Source organism: Lactuca virosa, chromosome 1, assembly GCF_052849685.1.
Source record: "Lactuca virosa cultivar CGN04683 chromosome 1, Lactuca_virosa_CGN04683_v6, whole genome shotgun sequence".
NCBI classification, from domain to species: domain Eukaryota; kingdom Viridiplantae; phylum Streptophyta; class Magnoliopsida; order Asterales; family Asteraceae; genus Lactuca; species Lactuca virosa.
Genome location: NC_136426.1, coordinates 288,418,992 through 288,433,154, shown reverse-complemented (window position 1 = coordinate 288,433,154; position 14,163 = coordinate 288,418,992). Strand labels below are relative to the sequence as shown.

Genomic DNA, 14,163 nt, shown 5'->3' with positions numbered 1-14,163 from the left:
CTCAACCGGAACCAAGAGAAAAGGAAAGACACTTTATTAGAATTTGACAAGGGAGTAAAAAGTCGTGTTTGCTCGTGCGCGCATGGATAGATGTTTCAGAAGATTCAAAAGTCCGGAACAACCAATATGCGCCAACTTGATTATTTTTTATATAATTTAATTTTAGTTTAAAAGAATAGAATTGCAAAAGTGGCCATAAAAGTCTATTCTTTGAAACTGTAAACCCTAAAACTGATTCCTCCCTTCAACCCAAGAAAACCATCGCAGGGCATAATTTCAAACGCCATAAGCTTCAAATTCAAGAACGAAGTTCGGGTTTTCTGTATAAAGAAAAGGAGCATCAAGGTTAGGCAGTCAAGAAATCGATCAAGGATAAACAGGAGCTCGAAATTGAAGACTACACAACCTCGAGGTCAGCCAAAATTTTCCTTTTCGTGATAAACCATTGAGTTTTTTATGTACATCTAAAGAGCATTAATGTTTGCCAATTTGTTTCTAATAAAAACCTTAAAAAAATATCGAAATTGGTTCTATACAACTACAGAGCATCAGTTCTATACAGCTACATAGCTCGAATTTGGGCTGCACTATTTTTCTGATACATAATCTCGAAAAATCTGTACAGTTAAACCAAAGTTCCAGTTTCAATAATTTGCTAGTTACAAACATCTGTACGTATACATACATTCTACACTTTCTCTGTTCTGTATCAGATTTTTTTAAGTGCATCTGCAATTATATATGTTATGTATCTTGATATGATTTTAAAGTTCCTGTAATTTTGAGTGTACAACTTAGTACATAATTAACTATGTGGGATCAAATATGGCCTATTAATCATTCATTTTTGTGTTAGTAACAGATACTTCCTAAGGGAAAGAGATGACTTGGTGTCCTCATTGTGCAAAAAACAGTGAGACACATCGTGATTATACCACAGGAAGCGTGTAAGTCTTTTTGACACATATTTCTCTTCACTTTCTATCCATAACTTACACTACAAGGTTTATGCTATAAATCACCATTATCATTTCACTCAGTGCCCTCATTCTGTTGTTTTACGTTCAGATGTTGTGTTGATTGTGGGAAAGTAGTATCTCAAGATCTATACACAGAAGATGTCACTTTTGTTAAAGATGCAGGAGGAGGGGTAAGTTTTGTGACCTAATTTACAGAAACTTTATACAATTTAACAATTTTAGTATCATGACAATGACTTGTATGCATAATTGCAGGCTCATCTTGCAGGAAACCTTGTCAAAATGGGAAGTGCTTGTTCAGAGTCACACAGAAGAACCTTGGAGAAAGGTACACTATGATTCTATATTGTGTCATAATCCATCCATATTCAATCACAAAGAAATTGCAACAATTTTTTTCAGGGAATGTGATAATATATGAGCTGATAGACAAATATGGGATTAGCAATGTCACACATGCCACCAAATATTATGAGGTTTGTGCTTCAAATTTCAATATATTTCTCACTTGAATCTTTAATATAGCTTATTTTTTATGATTACTTTATAAATTGTAGATAGCTGTTGAACGTGGTTTTACAAGAGGGCGTAGAACAAATCAAGTTGCAGCTGCTTGCCTTTATGTTGCCTGTAGGTCAGTGGTTTTTACTTTTTACTTTTTACTTTTTATAATCTTTAAATCATATATATATATATATATATATATATATATACAAAATATGGTTGTGTTAATCTTACAATGGTTGTTAATATGTTTTATAATAAACAGGGAAAAAGAGAAACCATTTCTGCTTATTGAATTTTCCAGTGAATTGGGTGTTAGTGTGTAAGAGATCATATCACATCTTCCTTTCAACTATTTAATATCTGTTAAATCTTATTTCAAATTAATCTGAAGTTGTTGTAAATTGTAAATTGTAAATTGTAATTTATCATTTCTTTTTTTAGGTATGAATTGGGAACTGTTTATTTACTACTTTGCAAATTGTTAAGCCTCCAAGATCATCCTTTTGTTCAAAAACCAGTTGACCCTAGTCTTTTTATGCATAGATATACAAGTGGTAAGACTTAATTCTCATATATTTATCTCTTAAGAAATTCCAAAACTTTTTATGTTCATGTTTGCAATTAATATTATAGGACTAATTAAAGGAGATGGAAGTAAGCAAGTTTTGAACACTGCATTACACCTTGCAGTTAGCATGAAAAGAGACTGGATTCAGGTTTGTTTGTTTTTTTTACCTTTTCTAAAACTTTATTGAATACTATTATTATTTTTATATTTTGTACATAAACTTATTTTTATATTTTGTATATTTTACAGACAGGGAGAAAACCTAGTGGGATATGTGCAGCAGCTATATACGTGTCTTCTGTATTACATGGGCATAATTTTTCAAGAGCAGATGTTGTACGTATGACTTATATCTAAAACTATGTCAATAGTAAACTTGCATATACAATTTAATTACTTTTTTTTTTGAGTAAATTACACGAATGATCCCTATGGTTTTGGGTAATTTGCACCTTTGGTCCTTAACTTACTTTTTTAACTCGGAAGGTCCCTACAATTTGTTTTTGTTGCGCGTTTGGTCTCTGTCTTACCTAAAAAGACTATTTTGCCCTTGATTTTTTAATTTACAGTAAATTACACGAATGGTCCCTATGGTTTAGGGTAATTTGCGCGTTTGGTCCCTAACTTATTTTTTTAACTCGGAAGGTCCCTAATGTTTGTTTTTGTTACGCGTTTGGTCCCTGTCTTTACCTAAAAAGACTATTTTGCCCTTGATTTTTTCATTTATTTAAATAAACACACCCCCAACCCCACCCTCTCACCTTACCTTACCTACCCCATCATTTTTCCCTATTTAAATAATAGTCTTTTTAGGTAAAACATGGACCAAACGCGTAACAAAAACAAACAGTAGGGACCAAGCGCGTAACAAAAACAAACAGTAGGGACTTTCCGCTTGAAAAAAATAAGTTAGGGACCAAACATGCAAATTACCCCAAACCATAGGGACCATTCGTGTAATTTACTCTTTAATTTATTTAAATAAAGTGGGGTATGTAAGGTAAGGTGGAAATGGGGTTGGGGTTGGGGTGTGTTTATTTAAATAAATTAAAAAATCAAGGGCAAAATAGTCTTTTTAGGTAAAGACAGGGACCAAACACGCAACAAAAACAAACTGTAGAGACCTTCCGAGTTAAAAAAAGAAGTGAAGGACCAAACGTGCAAATTACCCAAAACCATAGGGACCATTCGTGTAATTTACTCTTTTTTTTTTTTTTTTTTTTTTGTCAATATAAGACTATGGGTGACATTATTTACTTATCAAGTTCATGATTGAAAAGTTTCTAACTCATTTCTTTATACTTGTATTATTTTCAGGTTAAAACTGTGCATATATGTGAAGCAACATTGCAAAAGCGATTGATTGAGTTTGAAAATACAGAAGCTGGGAGTTTATCTGTGAGTTTTCTTGTATCTTCATAATTTATCATCTTGTAATTTTTTAACTTTTTTTTTTTAAATAGATTGATGAGTTTACTAATAAAGCAAAGGAGTATGAGAAGGAAATGCAATCATGCAAACAGAGTTCTAAGGAGTTAAAGATGCCTGGATTGACAGAAGTTGTTTGTCAGCATAAAAGCAATGCAGTTCAATCAGGTTTTGGGCTTTGTAAAGATTGTTATTTGGAGTTTTGTGGTGGACTTTATGGTTCAGAGCCTCCAGCTTTTCAAAGGGCAGAAATGGAAAGATTAGCTAATAATCAATCTGTGGATGAAAATGATAAAGGCTCCTTAACAGAGGAGGCCCAATGTGCTTGTGAGTTAGTTGTATTCTCTTTCTTCTTTTTGTTTTCATTTCTGTTTTTGATGATGAAGATGAGGAGGGCGTTTATGTCTTTTTACACAGATGAGAAAATTTTAAATTTTCGTAGTGATCTGTTTCTTTGACTTAATGACATCAGCTCCCAGCCTTGGAAAAGTGGAGAATGTTGGAGACACTCAAGAGACTTCTGAAAGCCAAAAAGATGATCCTGCCCCTGCTGCTTCTGTTGATGAAACAGATACCCTTTCTGATATTGATGATTCTGAGGTGACTTTTTAAGATTTTCACATTCAGTGTCCTCAATCTAAACCTTTTTTTATTTCTTATTTTTACCTGACTTTACATGAAATTTTGCAAGTTTGGTCCATATTTTGAAATCTTCCCAAATTTGTCCTTAAGTTCCATTTCTGTTGCGGATATAGTCCCTGACCTATGTAAAAAGACTCTGTTGCCCTTGTCTAATATCCTTTATATTTTTTATTCACCCCACCAAAAATTATGATTGTGTAATAAAAAAAGGTTTTATGCAGAAAAGTCTTATTATTTTGGGAAATTTTTTGATAATGTCCTAATTTTTTTTTTGAACAGAAAAGTCCCAAACTCCCGATTATTTAACATTTTGCCCAAAATTAACGAAAAAGTCATTTTTTTTAGTTTTAACAGGAAATGACAGATTATGTGATTTTCCCAAAATAATGAGACTTTTCTGTTCAATTTTTTTTTAGGACTTTATCAAAATTTTGGGTTTTATGCAGAAAAGTCTCATTATTTTGGGAAAATTTTCGATAAAGTCCTAAATAAAAAATTTTGAACAGAAAAGTCCCATTATTTTGGGAAAATCACATAATCTGTCATTTCCTGTTAAAACTAAAAAAAATGACTTTTTCGTTAAGGGAAATTGTCAGAAAAGTCCTAATATTTTCGGAAAAAGTTTCACTTTAGTCCTAAAATTTTATTTTGAACATAAAAGTCCCGATTATTTCATTTTGGCTAAAGTTAACAAAAAAGTCCTTTTTTTTTTCTTTTAACAGGAAATGACATATTATCGTGTAAAATCAAATAATTGGGACTTTTCTGTTCAATTTTTCTTTTTGGGACTAAAGTGAAACTTTTCCGAAAATATTGTGACTTTTCTGACAATTTCCCTTTTGTTCATTTGGGCAAAATGTTAAATAATCGGGACTTTTCTGTTCAAAAAAACATTTAGGACTTTATTAAAAAATTTACATATTGTGAAATAAAAAAAGTTAAAAAAAGTCATTTTACCTGGAAGAAACTGGAAAGATTTAAAAAAACGGACCATACTTGCGATTTTGTGTAAAGCACAGGGACTATTCTTGTAATTTAACCATTTTTGTATGGTGTAGGTGAGCTGCTACCTTAACAATGAGGAAGAAAGCCGGTTTAAGAAGATAATATGGGAACAGATGAACAAAGAGTACATGCAGGTGAAATTCAAAATTAAAACCAATTAATTAAATAATTATCTTAAAAATTAAAAAAGAAATAATATTAATAATATATTTTTTTTAGGAGCAAGCTGCTAAAGAAGCTGCAGCTGCAGCTGCACGTAAGCTTTATACAGGAACTTCAGAGGAAATTCGGGAAGCACAAGTACTTGCTGCTGCTGCAGCTGAAGCTGTTGCTAGCAAAAGAGAGGTAACTTTTTTTTTTTTTTTTTTTTTTTTATAAATGGTATTTTTCTTGTAATATTCATGAATTATTGTTTAATGTGAAACCAGAAAGACAAAAAAAGACGAGCATTGGAAGCTAAGAATGCTAAGCCTGCCCAATCTGCTGCAGAAGCTGCTAGTCAACTTTTCACCAAGAAGGTTTTGTTCTTTTTATATTGATATATGTATGAGGGTAATTTTGGAAATACCAAATAATAGCAACATACTTACATTTCTTTTCACCTATAAATATTGTTGCAGAAGCTAAGTTCAAAAATCAATTATGATGCAATGAATAGTCTCTTTGATGATGAGGTAATCTATTTCTTCTAATTGAAAGTGGCTCATGTTAGCATTTCTCCCTATGTAAAAACTAAAATGAGCTTTTTGTGAAAGTTAGAACATAGTGGCCGTTTGATATTCTTACCTCTTACTGGGTTAGGTCAGATTCAGACTGTTTGATATGCATCTATCTGGGTCTTAATGAGAACTTGACTTAGTCAAATCTCAACAACTATCAAAGATTGTTTTTCTTTTATTTTTTCTTTTTTTTTTATATATAAAAAAAAATTTGATGTGTTGTTGCAGCCGAGTCCAAAAAAGAAGCGTGTTGAGGATGAGGAGGATGGGAAGGGGGAAGAATTAGGGAAGGGAGATGATGGGGAGGGAGAAGAAGATAATAATGATGAATGGAATTATGAACAGGAAATGAGTGGTTATGAGTATGATTATGATGGTAATGAGTATAATGATGAAGAGTATTGATCATAACATCAATTACTTGAGCTATACAAGTTTTTTTTTTTTTTTTTTTTTTTTTTTTTTTGGTTTTAATTATATTTTTTATAGGCAACATTAACATTGTGTAGAGGCATTTTTGAGGTGTAAATTATGAAAATTTTATTGTTTTAGTTTTTCAATTCGCATAATGTTTTTGAAAATGATGAAATTTGTTTGTGGAATTGGAGGTTTCAAAATTATCTCACTTACAAATCGAACAACAAAAATTGAATATGTTCTTAGATTTTTATTAATTGTAATAATAAAAGCTATTTTAACGGATATTTAATTTAATAATTATAAATAAAAAGATGTTAGTTAAAGAAGTCGTTTTGTAAGTGAGATAATTTTGAAAAAGTATTGTTATTGCACACAACTACAAATAGATGATTAGACAATTGAAAAACTAGTTCGTTACAAACCGGTGTAGATGGTATTAGTATCACCTAAGGTATTACTTGTATACAAACAAATATAGCATTTAAGATTTTTAGTATTAGTGAAGATTAAGAACAAACCTTATGGATGTAGTTTAATAATTAAGGGATAATGACTTGAGAGGGTAATGAATTTTCAACTTTGTTTATATTTAATCACTGATTTTTTATTTTTTTATGTGTGTTTGATTTACTCCCGAATTATTTGAAATTGTTCACATTCTACCCTTATGCCGGTTGCAAGCCAGTCATAAGGGTAAAATGTGAATATTTCAAATAATTCATGAGTAACTAAATATTAATTAGTTGAAAATTTGTTACCTTTTCAAGTCATTATCCATTTTTGTAATCATCCTTTAGTTTATTTTGCTTTGTGTTGTGTTTGTAAGGATCACATAAGCATGTTGTAGTTCATTACTTTAATCAGTCAATAAGATAAACTTTTAACTAAAGTTTCTTTAGTCACGTATAAATGAAACGCTAACCCACAAAGAAGACATAATTAGTGGAGTTTCACAAAGGCAAAAATACACATATACGAGCAATAAAACGAGAAATAGATCGAAAATCAAAGGGAGCATGGTGAGAAGGTACATATATAACCAACATACAAATAGAAAAGATAGATACAAGTAATAATTAGGAAGAAAAGTATCGACAATACAAGTTGAAAGTAAAAACAGTGAAAACTAGGCAAAATGCACAAACAATGTAAAGGCAACTAGCACCTAGACTACTCATATACTACTCTACAACCTTGATCTTATGCATCCACACGCTCTAATCAAAGCTCGTGTCCTTGTAAAGAGAAAAATCTCATTCAAATTTAACATTGCATTATTTTCACGCTTCTTTATCATATGTTCTCTCTCTTCCTCGCATGATTTACAACGACTGTTTCCACCTTGTAGAGTGAAAACCGTTACCTGTCCTAATTATATGTCTAAAACCACCACAATCTTTGTTTCTTCAATTTCTATGTAATTAAAATCGCTTCTATTGTATTTCTAAGTGTTATTTCCTCTACCTTACACAATAAAGGTATATCACATGATTACTACAACATCCTCACTTTTGTAACCTTCATATTCAGTGTCTATTCTTAATAACATTTAGAATCATTTACAAGATAAAGGTTGAAATGGTAGCAAACTTTCAATTTTGTTCACATTTAGTCATTAAACTTTTTTCGTGCTTGATTTACCCATAAATTATTTGAAATTGTTCACATTTTACCTTATGACCGCTTATAAGGGTAAAATGTGAACAATTTCAAATAATTCAGGGTTAAATCAAGCACGGAAAAATTCAATGACTAAACGTGAATAAAGTTGAAAGTTCGTTACCCTCTCAAGTAATTATCTCATTCATTAAAAGATATACTTTTATCATCTTGTCTTTATTAGGAAAGGATTTGTGAGAAAATAACTTAATTCTAAAATAATTGTCTTTCTTAAAACGTGATTTTTATATAAAATATGAATTTGATATATAATGAAAAGGATGGGAGTACATAGATTCGACTTATCTGAGGTTGTTTATTTACGTTGACCACAAATAAGATTTCAAGAACCCCTTCCTCAAAAGTCTACCCAAATCATTTCTACACCTTTTTATTAACATTTCTTTGTAATTTTCTTGTTGTTTTCCTCTAATTCTGTATAAATTTTGAATAAAAGTAGCAAGAATCTGCGTACATTCTTAAATTTGTCTCTCATCCTCTGTTTTCTCTCCAACCCTAAATTTTTTCTTGATGGTAGAGAAGAAGAGAGATTGAGACAAATATTTTCATTAAAAGAAGAGAAAGGTTTATGTTTTTGGTTTCACGTTCTTTTAAAGGACATCAAATCACACATGCCCTTTTTGTAAGTTCTTGTTGCTTTATTTAATTTTATATTGTAGATCTATGATTGTTTTGATATACACATTTCTCTTGTTAATAATGAGGTTTGCAATGTCGTTTCTTAATTTATGATGCTAAATACTCCTTTTATTATGTGTGGAAATTTTCAGGCTTTGATGGATGAAAATCTCTGTTTTTTCAATCGAAAGATTGGGTGAGAATTGAGATCCAGGTTTTGTTTACATTTATGAAATTGATTGAGATACAATGCTTTGATTTATGCTGAATTGATCAAAGCTAGAAGTCACCATGCATTTTATCTATATGAGATAACATATGGTGGTTATGATCGGTTTGATACTAAACATAATAAAACTGATTATTGAAGGGTTGTATATATGTTACTAATAAGAATTAAAACATCCTAATTCCATTTCTTTCTATTTAAGCATTGTATTTTCGGGTTTTTTTTCATCATGGCATTGTACTTCAAAATTTCTACCCAATTTTCTCAAACATTTTTAGTCATAAATTTGTACACATTTGCTCTCCTTTATCTTTTACTTCCATTCCCTAAGGGTGCCGTAATATCCCAAATATTTTTTAATCATGGTATCATTTATCCATACAACAAGAAAAAAAAACATGGCCTTAATGAAGAAGACTAGGGTAGTTTGCTTTGTAGTTGAATATGGTTAACACGAACAAGATTTTGACATTCACAAATTAGCCTAAATCCCATTAAATCGAATCGCAGGTATGCAATCTAGACCTTCAGAAGAGCTTCTTGATAAAGACCAAGGACCTAGTGACAATGGTATCGAGACAAATTCGCATAAGAACAAGCATGGTGCTCTAAGCCCACCTCCCAAGATTTCAGATATCGACGCCTTTAGGGAAACAAGGTCTAATGCAAAGCGATTCTCAACTCCACAACCTGAAAGAATAGAAAGCAAACACGATTATAAAGGGAACTCATTAGTTCGTAGAAACACAATGCTTGACTTGAGGTCTCCTTTAATTTGTAATCCATCTCTCAAACGCTTCAATTCAACGAAGCTTTATGGCAAAAGAATAAGGAAAAGGGTACCCTCGTGGTCGAACTTATTTGAATGTGTTGGAGGAAGAGTTACTTCCTTGGACATAGATGATAATTGTTTGGTTGATCTTTCGAAACTTTTTCTAAGGTTTAGATTTGCTCATGGGGCCCATAGTCAAATTTATCGTGGAGTTTATAAGGAGGATGAGGTTGCAATTAAAATTATTAAAGTGCGAGATGAAGATGAAAATAAAAAACTAGGAATTCGATTAGAGAATCAATTTGTTCGCGAAGTCGCTCTTTTATCTCGTCTCCGCCACCAAAATGTCGTTAAGGTATATAAATTCCAAAATTTTGAAGGTTTTCATATTCAGTTTCACTTCTTTTATACGAAATATACAACTACATTTCATATTTAAAACCATACATACAATATTTTACTAGAAACGTGTTTGTCGGTTGGCACGTAGTTGCATAATTGATATGAATTAGTAAAAGAGTGAAATGTTGTTGCATAAACCCAGTAAAATAGTAAAACATTGTTGCATAAATCGGTTAAAAGGTGAAATATTGTTGCATGAATTTGTAAAAAGGTGAAATATTGTTGCTTAAGTTGATAAAAAAAAATATTGTTGTAGAACCTAAGTAAAAAAGTGAGATTATTAAACATTATTACATATACAGATATGCAATTAAAAGGAGTCACTCATGAGATAATTGATTCTCAGTTACAATGTTGCATATTTTATTCTTAGAATGAGTTTTATCTGAGGTTGCATACATGCACATTTGAGCCTTCCATAACAAACCGAATTGAACAACAAATTTTATGGAACTGTGAGAACATGGCAAAAACATGGGAACATGCGCCCCATCGTGGATTTTGAAGTTTCCATGCTTTCTCATGCAGCATTTACTATGTTCCCACTATCCATAAATACCTATCAATTCTTCAATCTATTCTACATCAAATTTTACATTTTTCCCACCATTGAGTGGCTATTATTCAAATCATGTTGTTTCCTTTTGGTGATGATAGTTCGTAGCCGCATGTAAAAAACCACCGGTTTTCTTTATTATCACCGAGTATCTTTCAAAGGGTTCCTTGAGGGGATACTTGCATAATCTTCAGGACAAAACCATAAAAGACAAAGAGATTCTTTCTTTCGAAAAGATTATTAAGATGGCTTTAGACATTGCTCGTGGAATGGAGTATGTTCATTCGCAAGGGATTATTCATAGGGACTTGAAGCCTGAAAATATACTCCTCACACAAGATTTTCAATTGAAAATTGCCGATTTTGGGATAGGTTGTGAGGAGGGGCATTGTGAAGTGGTAGTGGATGATCCAGGAACTTATCGTTGGATGGCTCCTGAGATGATTAAAAAGAAGCCGTATAATCGGAAGGTAGATGTGTATGGATTTGGACTCATTTTATGGGAGATGGTGGCTGGGGCTCTACCTTATAAAGACATGACCCCGATTCAAGCGGCATTTGCTGTCGTGCATAAGGTACCTTTTACATTGTGCTACTTATGTTCTTCATGTTAAAAACACAGAAGAATTCATATTAAGGGGGTAGTGTTTGGAGGTGCGATTTCAAAGCAGTTACGAAAATGTCTTTAAATCGGATGAAATACTAAAAGTCTAAAAGCATGAGACGTACACTTTCATAATTTTATTATTTTAGTCACTTAACCATTTTCCATAATAATCATACTATTATATATTTTTTTCCGACAGTCTAGAACACCAATTTTCCCGGTTAACCGATTTTTAAAAATGTCAAAATATAGAAAAAGACAATGTAATTTCATAATTTTATAAATATAGTAATTGAACTATTTTTTATTTTTTTATTTTTTTATGATCATAGAAGAATAGTTGAGTGAAATGATTTTTTGTATTTTGTCATGAGGGGTAAGCCGAAAAGATGGATTTGTTAAAAAGTCAAAACAGTATATTTAGTCGCTATAAAAAATTGTTAACCTGTTGAATTCATAAAATGTAAAAATAACAAGTATATCAACAGTTTGCTTTTGTACGAATAGTCCTTACGTGATACTTTATAAGTGATGGTTTTGTTCCTAAATAGTATAAAAAACAAAATTGTAATTATTTTTTGTGAAATACTCAAAAATAATTATTATAGTTTCTTTAAATTACTATATCTGTTTAAACACATGTCCAAACACCCCTACTTTTGAATCAACAAGAATGTATGTTTCAAGTTTAAAAACAACAGAAACACATTAGATGGAAGGGAGGCTCATGCAGTATAGATTTAGGCAAAATACATAAAAGATTTGTGTTTACCAACATTGTATCGATTTAGCCCTTTAACAATTATTTTTAGAAATAAAACCATTATATTTCTTTTTATCCTTATCAATAACATTCTTCCGGTTACCTGGTTTTTGTATGACAGCAAAATACAGAAAAACACACGTACACGTATCACTAATTAATTTATCCATTGAGCTATTAATTTTTTTAATCGATTCAATCATGAAATATCATTATAAGAATCATCGAAAATCAACAGTTCAATGGCTATATCGACAAAACGGTAAAAATAAGTCATGCCTCTAAAATTCGATATTCAGTAAACATGGTTTTTTAGATGGTAAATATAAGTATTATTACAGAAATAGTTAACCGGTTAAATCGAATAAATGGTGAAAAATTCTTGCATTTTCCCTATAAGTTATGTGATCTTGAAATCTTTTTTGGGATTAATGCAGAAATTACGACCATCTATTCCGACCACCTGTCCTATGGCATTGAGAACTTTAATCGAACTATGTTGGTCTTCGAATCCACAAAATAGGCCCAACTTTTCGCTTGTCGTGAAGATTTTACAAGAGTTTGAAATTTCACTCACTCGTGATGGAAACATGGATGGTTTACAATGCCCAAATAGTTCAGATCAAAGAAAGAGTCATCCTCAATCGCTGCAAAATCATGATTCTTATCATCGACATATGAACTCACCCATTCCTAAACCAAGGTTCTCGTGAAGCTTCTCGTTTCTTTGTCTTTTTATTTGGAGAAACGAGCAATATTTTTTTTTTTACATTTTTATTAGGTTTTTATTTTGTACAGTAAAATGTTTATAGGACTAATTTATCTTGAATATAGATTATTCAAGTATCAAAGTGTAAAGGGCCGCCCAATGTTGCTGCCTGCCACTACCTCCACCACCACCACCACCATATGAGTATTGTTCTAATGGTGGTTGTGGAAATGTATATTGTTCTTTATTGTGTTTTAAATGTTGCTTTGGTATGCTAGTTGTTGCATGTCTAAAGTTGGTTCTTCTTGCTGCTCCTTGGTGTTAGCAGATCTTTATATTGTATTTATGTTATTAGTGTAGCCCATATTATGTTGTATAGTTGGCCAAAGGCCCATCTGATGTATTTTGGTATAAATATGTATTAATGAAAGACAATACATTTTCATGGAAAATTATTGGATTAACATGGAATCAGCCTAAACCCTAGTTGATCCATTTATCGACATCTCTTGCTTTTTTTTCCCTCCTGTCGTCGTGCTTTTGGCATGCCTTCATATTCTCTTTAATAATGTCAGGTGATTTATCTAAACCTTCTTCTACAATCAACATTAAGAATTATGTTCCTCTAGTTCTGGACCTTGATCGTGTTAGGAACCGGACCGGGTACACGCAACGGAAACACACTATCACACACACACAAACTCACGAAAATAAAGCAAGAAGAACACAAGGATTTTACGTGGTTCGGATTCGGTGCAAATCCTACATCCACGGGCTGCAACTAGAGAATTTTATTAAAACTCACAAGATTACAATTGGCTTGACACTCTACACTTGATGTTCTCTCAAGTTTTTGCACACAAAATATGCAAAACATACATGCATATATATAGGTATATTTGTGAGCCGCAATATGCACAAGATTGCCACAAAGATTGACTTTGAAAATTTTGCCATTCACATTAGCCGTCCAACAAATATTAAATAATTGTCCACCGACCATTTGAATATTTAATTCAAACGTTTGCCGACAACAATTGAATAATTCAATTGTTAAATGTAATGTTACATTTATGGCCCTTGAACTCTTAGGAACTTGTCAATTTGTTCAAGACTCCATAAATCTTAACAATCTCCCACTTGGAGGCTTGAACAACATGGTCCGTCTCTGTCATCCAACTCCAGTAATCTTAAAACAACCAAGTCTTCCAAGCCTCCAGTTCCTAAGAACAAGCTAAACTTAGTCCCATTTCTCTAATTGCAGCCGCCCCTCATCTTCAAGTACTAGAAGGGCCAGTTGAAGCTCTTACTAGCTCCAACTCAGTCGTGGCTAATCCCACCACCGACTCATCCTCTGTCTCAACCGGTTTGGACACTCCACCAGATCCAGAGATATACCGAGGACCACTAACACTCTCCAAACTTTGCAAACTTCCAACAAGAGAGAATTTTCCAGTCTTAGTCTTCAAAACCCAACGACTCTTTGTAACTATACCCGGAACACACCCCGTGCTCCCACTGTCACAGAATCCCCTGAATGGTTTAGAATTTACGACTC

General features: G+C 32.1%; 2 protein-coding genes across 3 annotated transcripts; both read left to right on the top strand.

Moving 5' to 3' along the window:
- Positions 1-211: 211 nt before the first annotated feature.
- LOC145167018 (Cyclin/Brf1-like TBP-binding protein) lies at positions 212-6,409 on the top strand. Of its 2 annotated transcripts, none has more exons than XM_079086099.1 (18): positions 212-412; positions 863-947; positions 1,069-1,150; positions 1,236-1,308; positions 1,383-1,456; positions 1,538-1,614; positions 1,750-1,806; positions 1,929-2,041; positions 2,121-2,203; positions 2,305-2,391; positions 3,373-3,453; positions 3,519-3,810; positions 3,956-4,083; positions 5,184-5,264; positions 5,350-5,475; positions 5,559-5,648; positions 5,751-5,804; positions 6,078-6,409. In XM_079086099.1, exons 2-18 carry the CDS (start codon positions 883-885, stop codon positions 6,252-6,254), a joined length of 1,740 nt encoding a protein of 579 aa, XP_078942225.1. In that variant the 5' UTR covers positions 212-412; positions 863-882; the 3' UTR covers positions 6,255-6,409. The 2 variants fall into 2 exon arrangements, with proteins under 2 accessions (XP_078942225.1, XP_078942232.1); XM_079086106.1 differs by having other exon boundaries at positions 857-947.
- A 1,937-nt stretch (positions 6,410-8,346) lies between these two features.
- LOC145109539 (serine/threonine/tyrosine-protein kinase HT1-like) lies at positions 8,347-12,962 on the top strand. The gene is made up of 5 exons (XM_079046723.1): positions 8,347-8,571; positions 8,720-8,763; positions 9,307-9,923; positions 10,628-11,101; positions 12,334-12,962. Exons 2-5 carry the CDS (start codon positions 8,730-8,732, stop codon positions 12,607-12,609), a joined length of 1,401 nt encoding a protein of 466 aa, XP_078902849.1. The 5' UTR covers positions 8,347-8,571; positions 8,720-8,729; the 3' UTR covers positions 12,610-12,962.
- Positions 12,963-14,163: the final 1,201 nt, after the last annotated feature.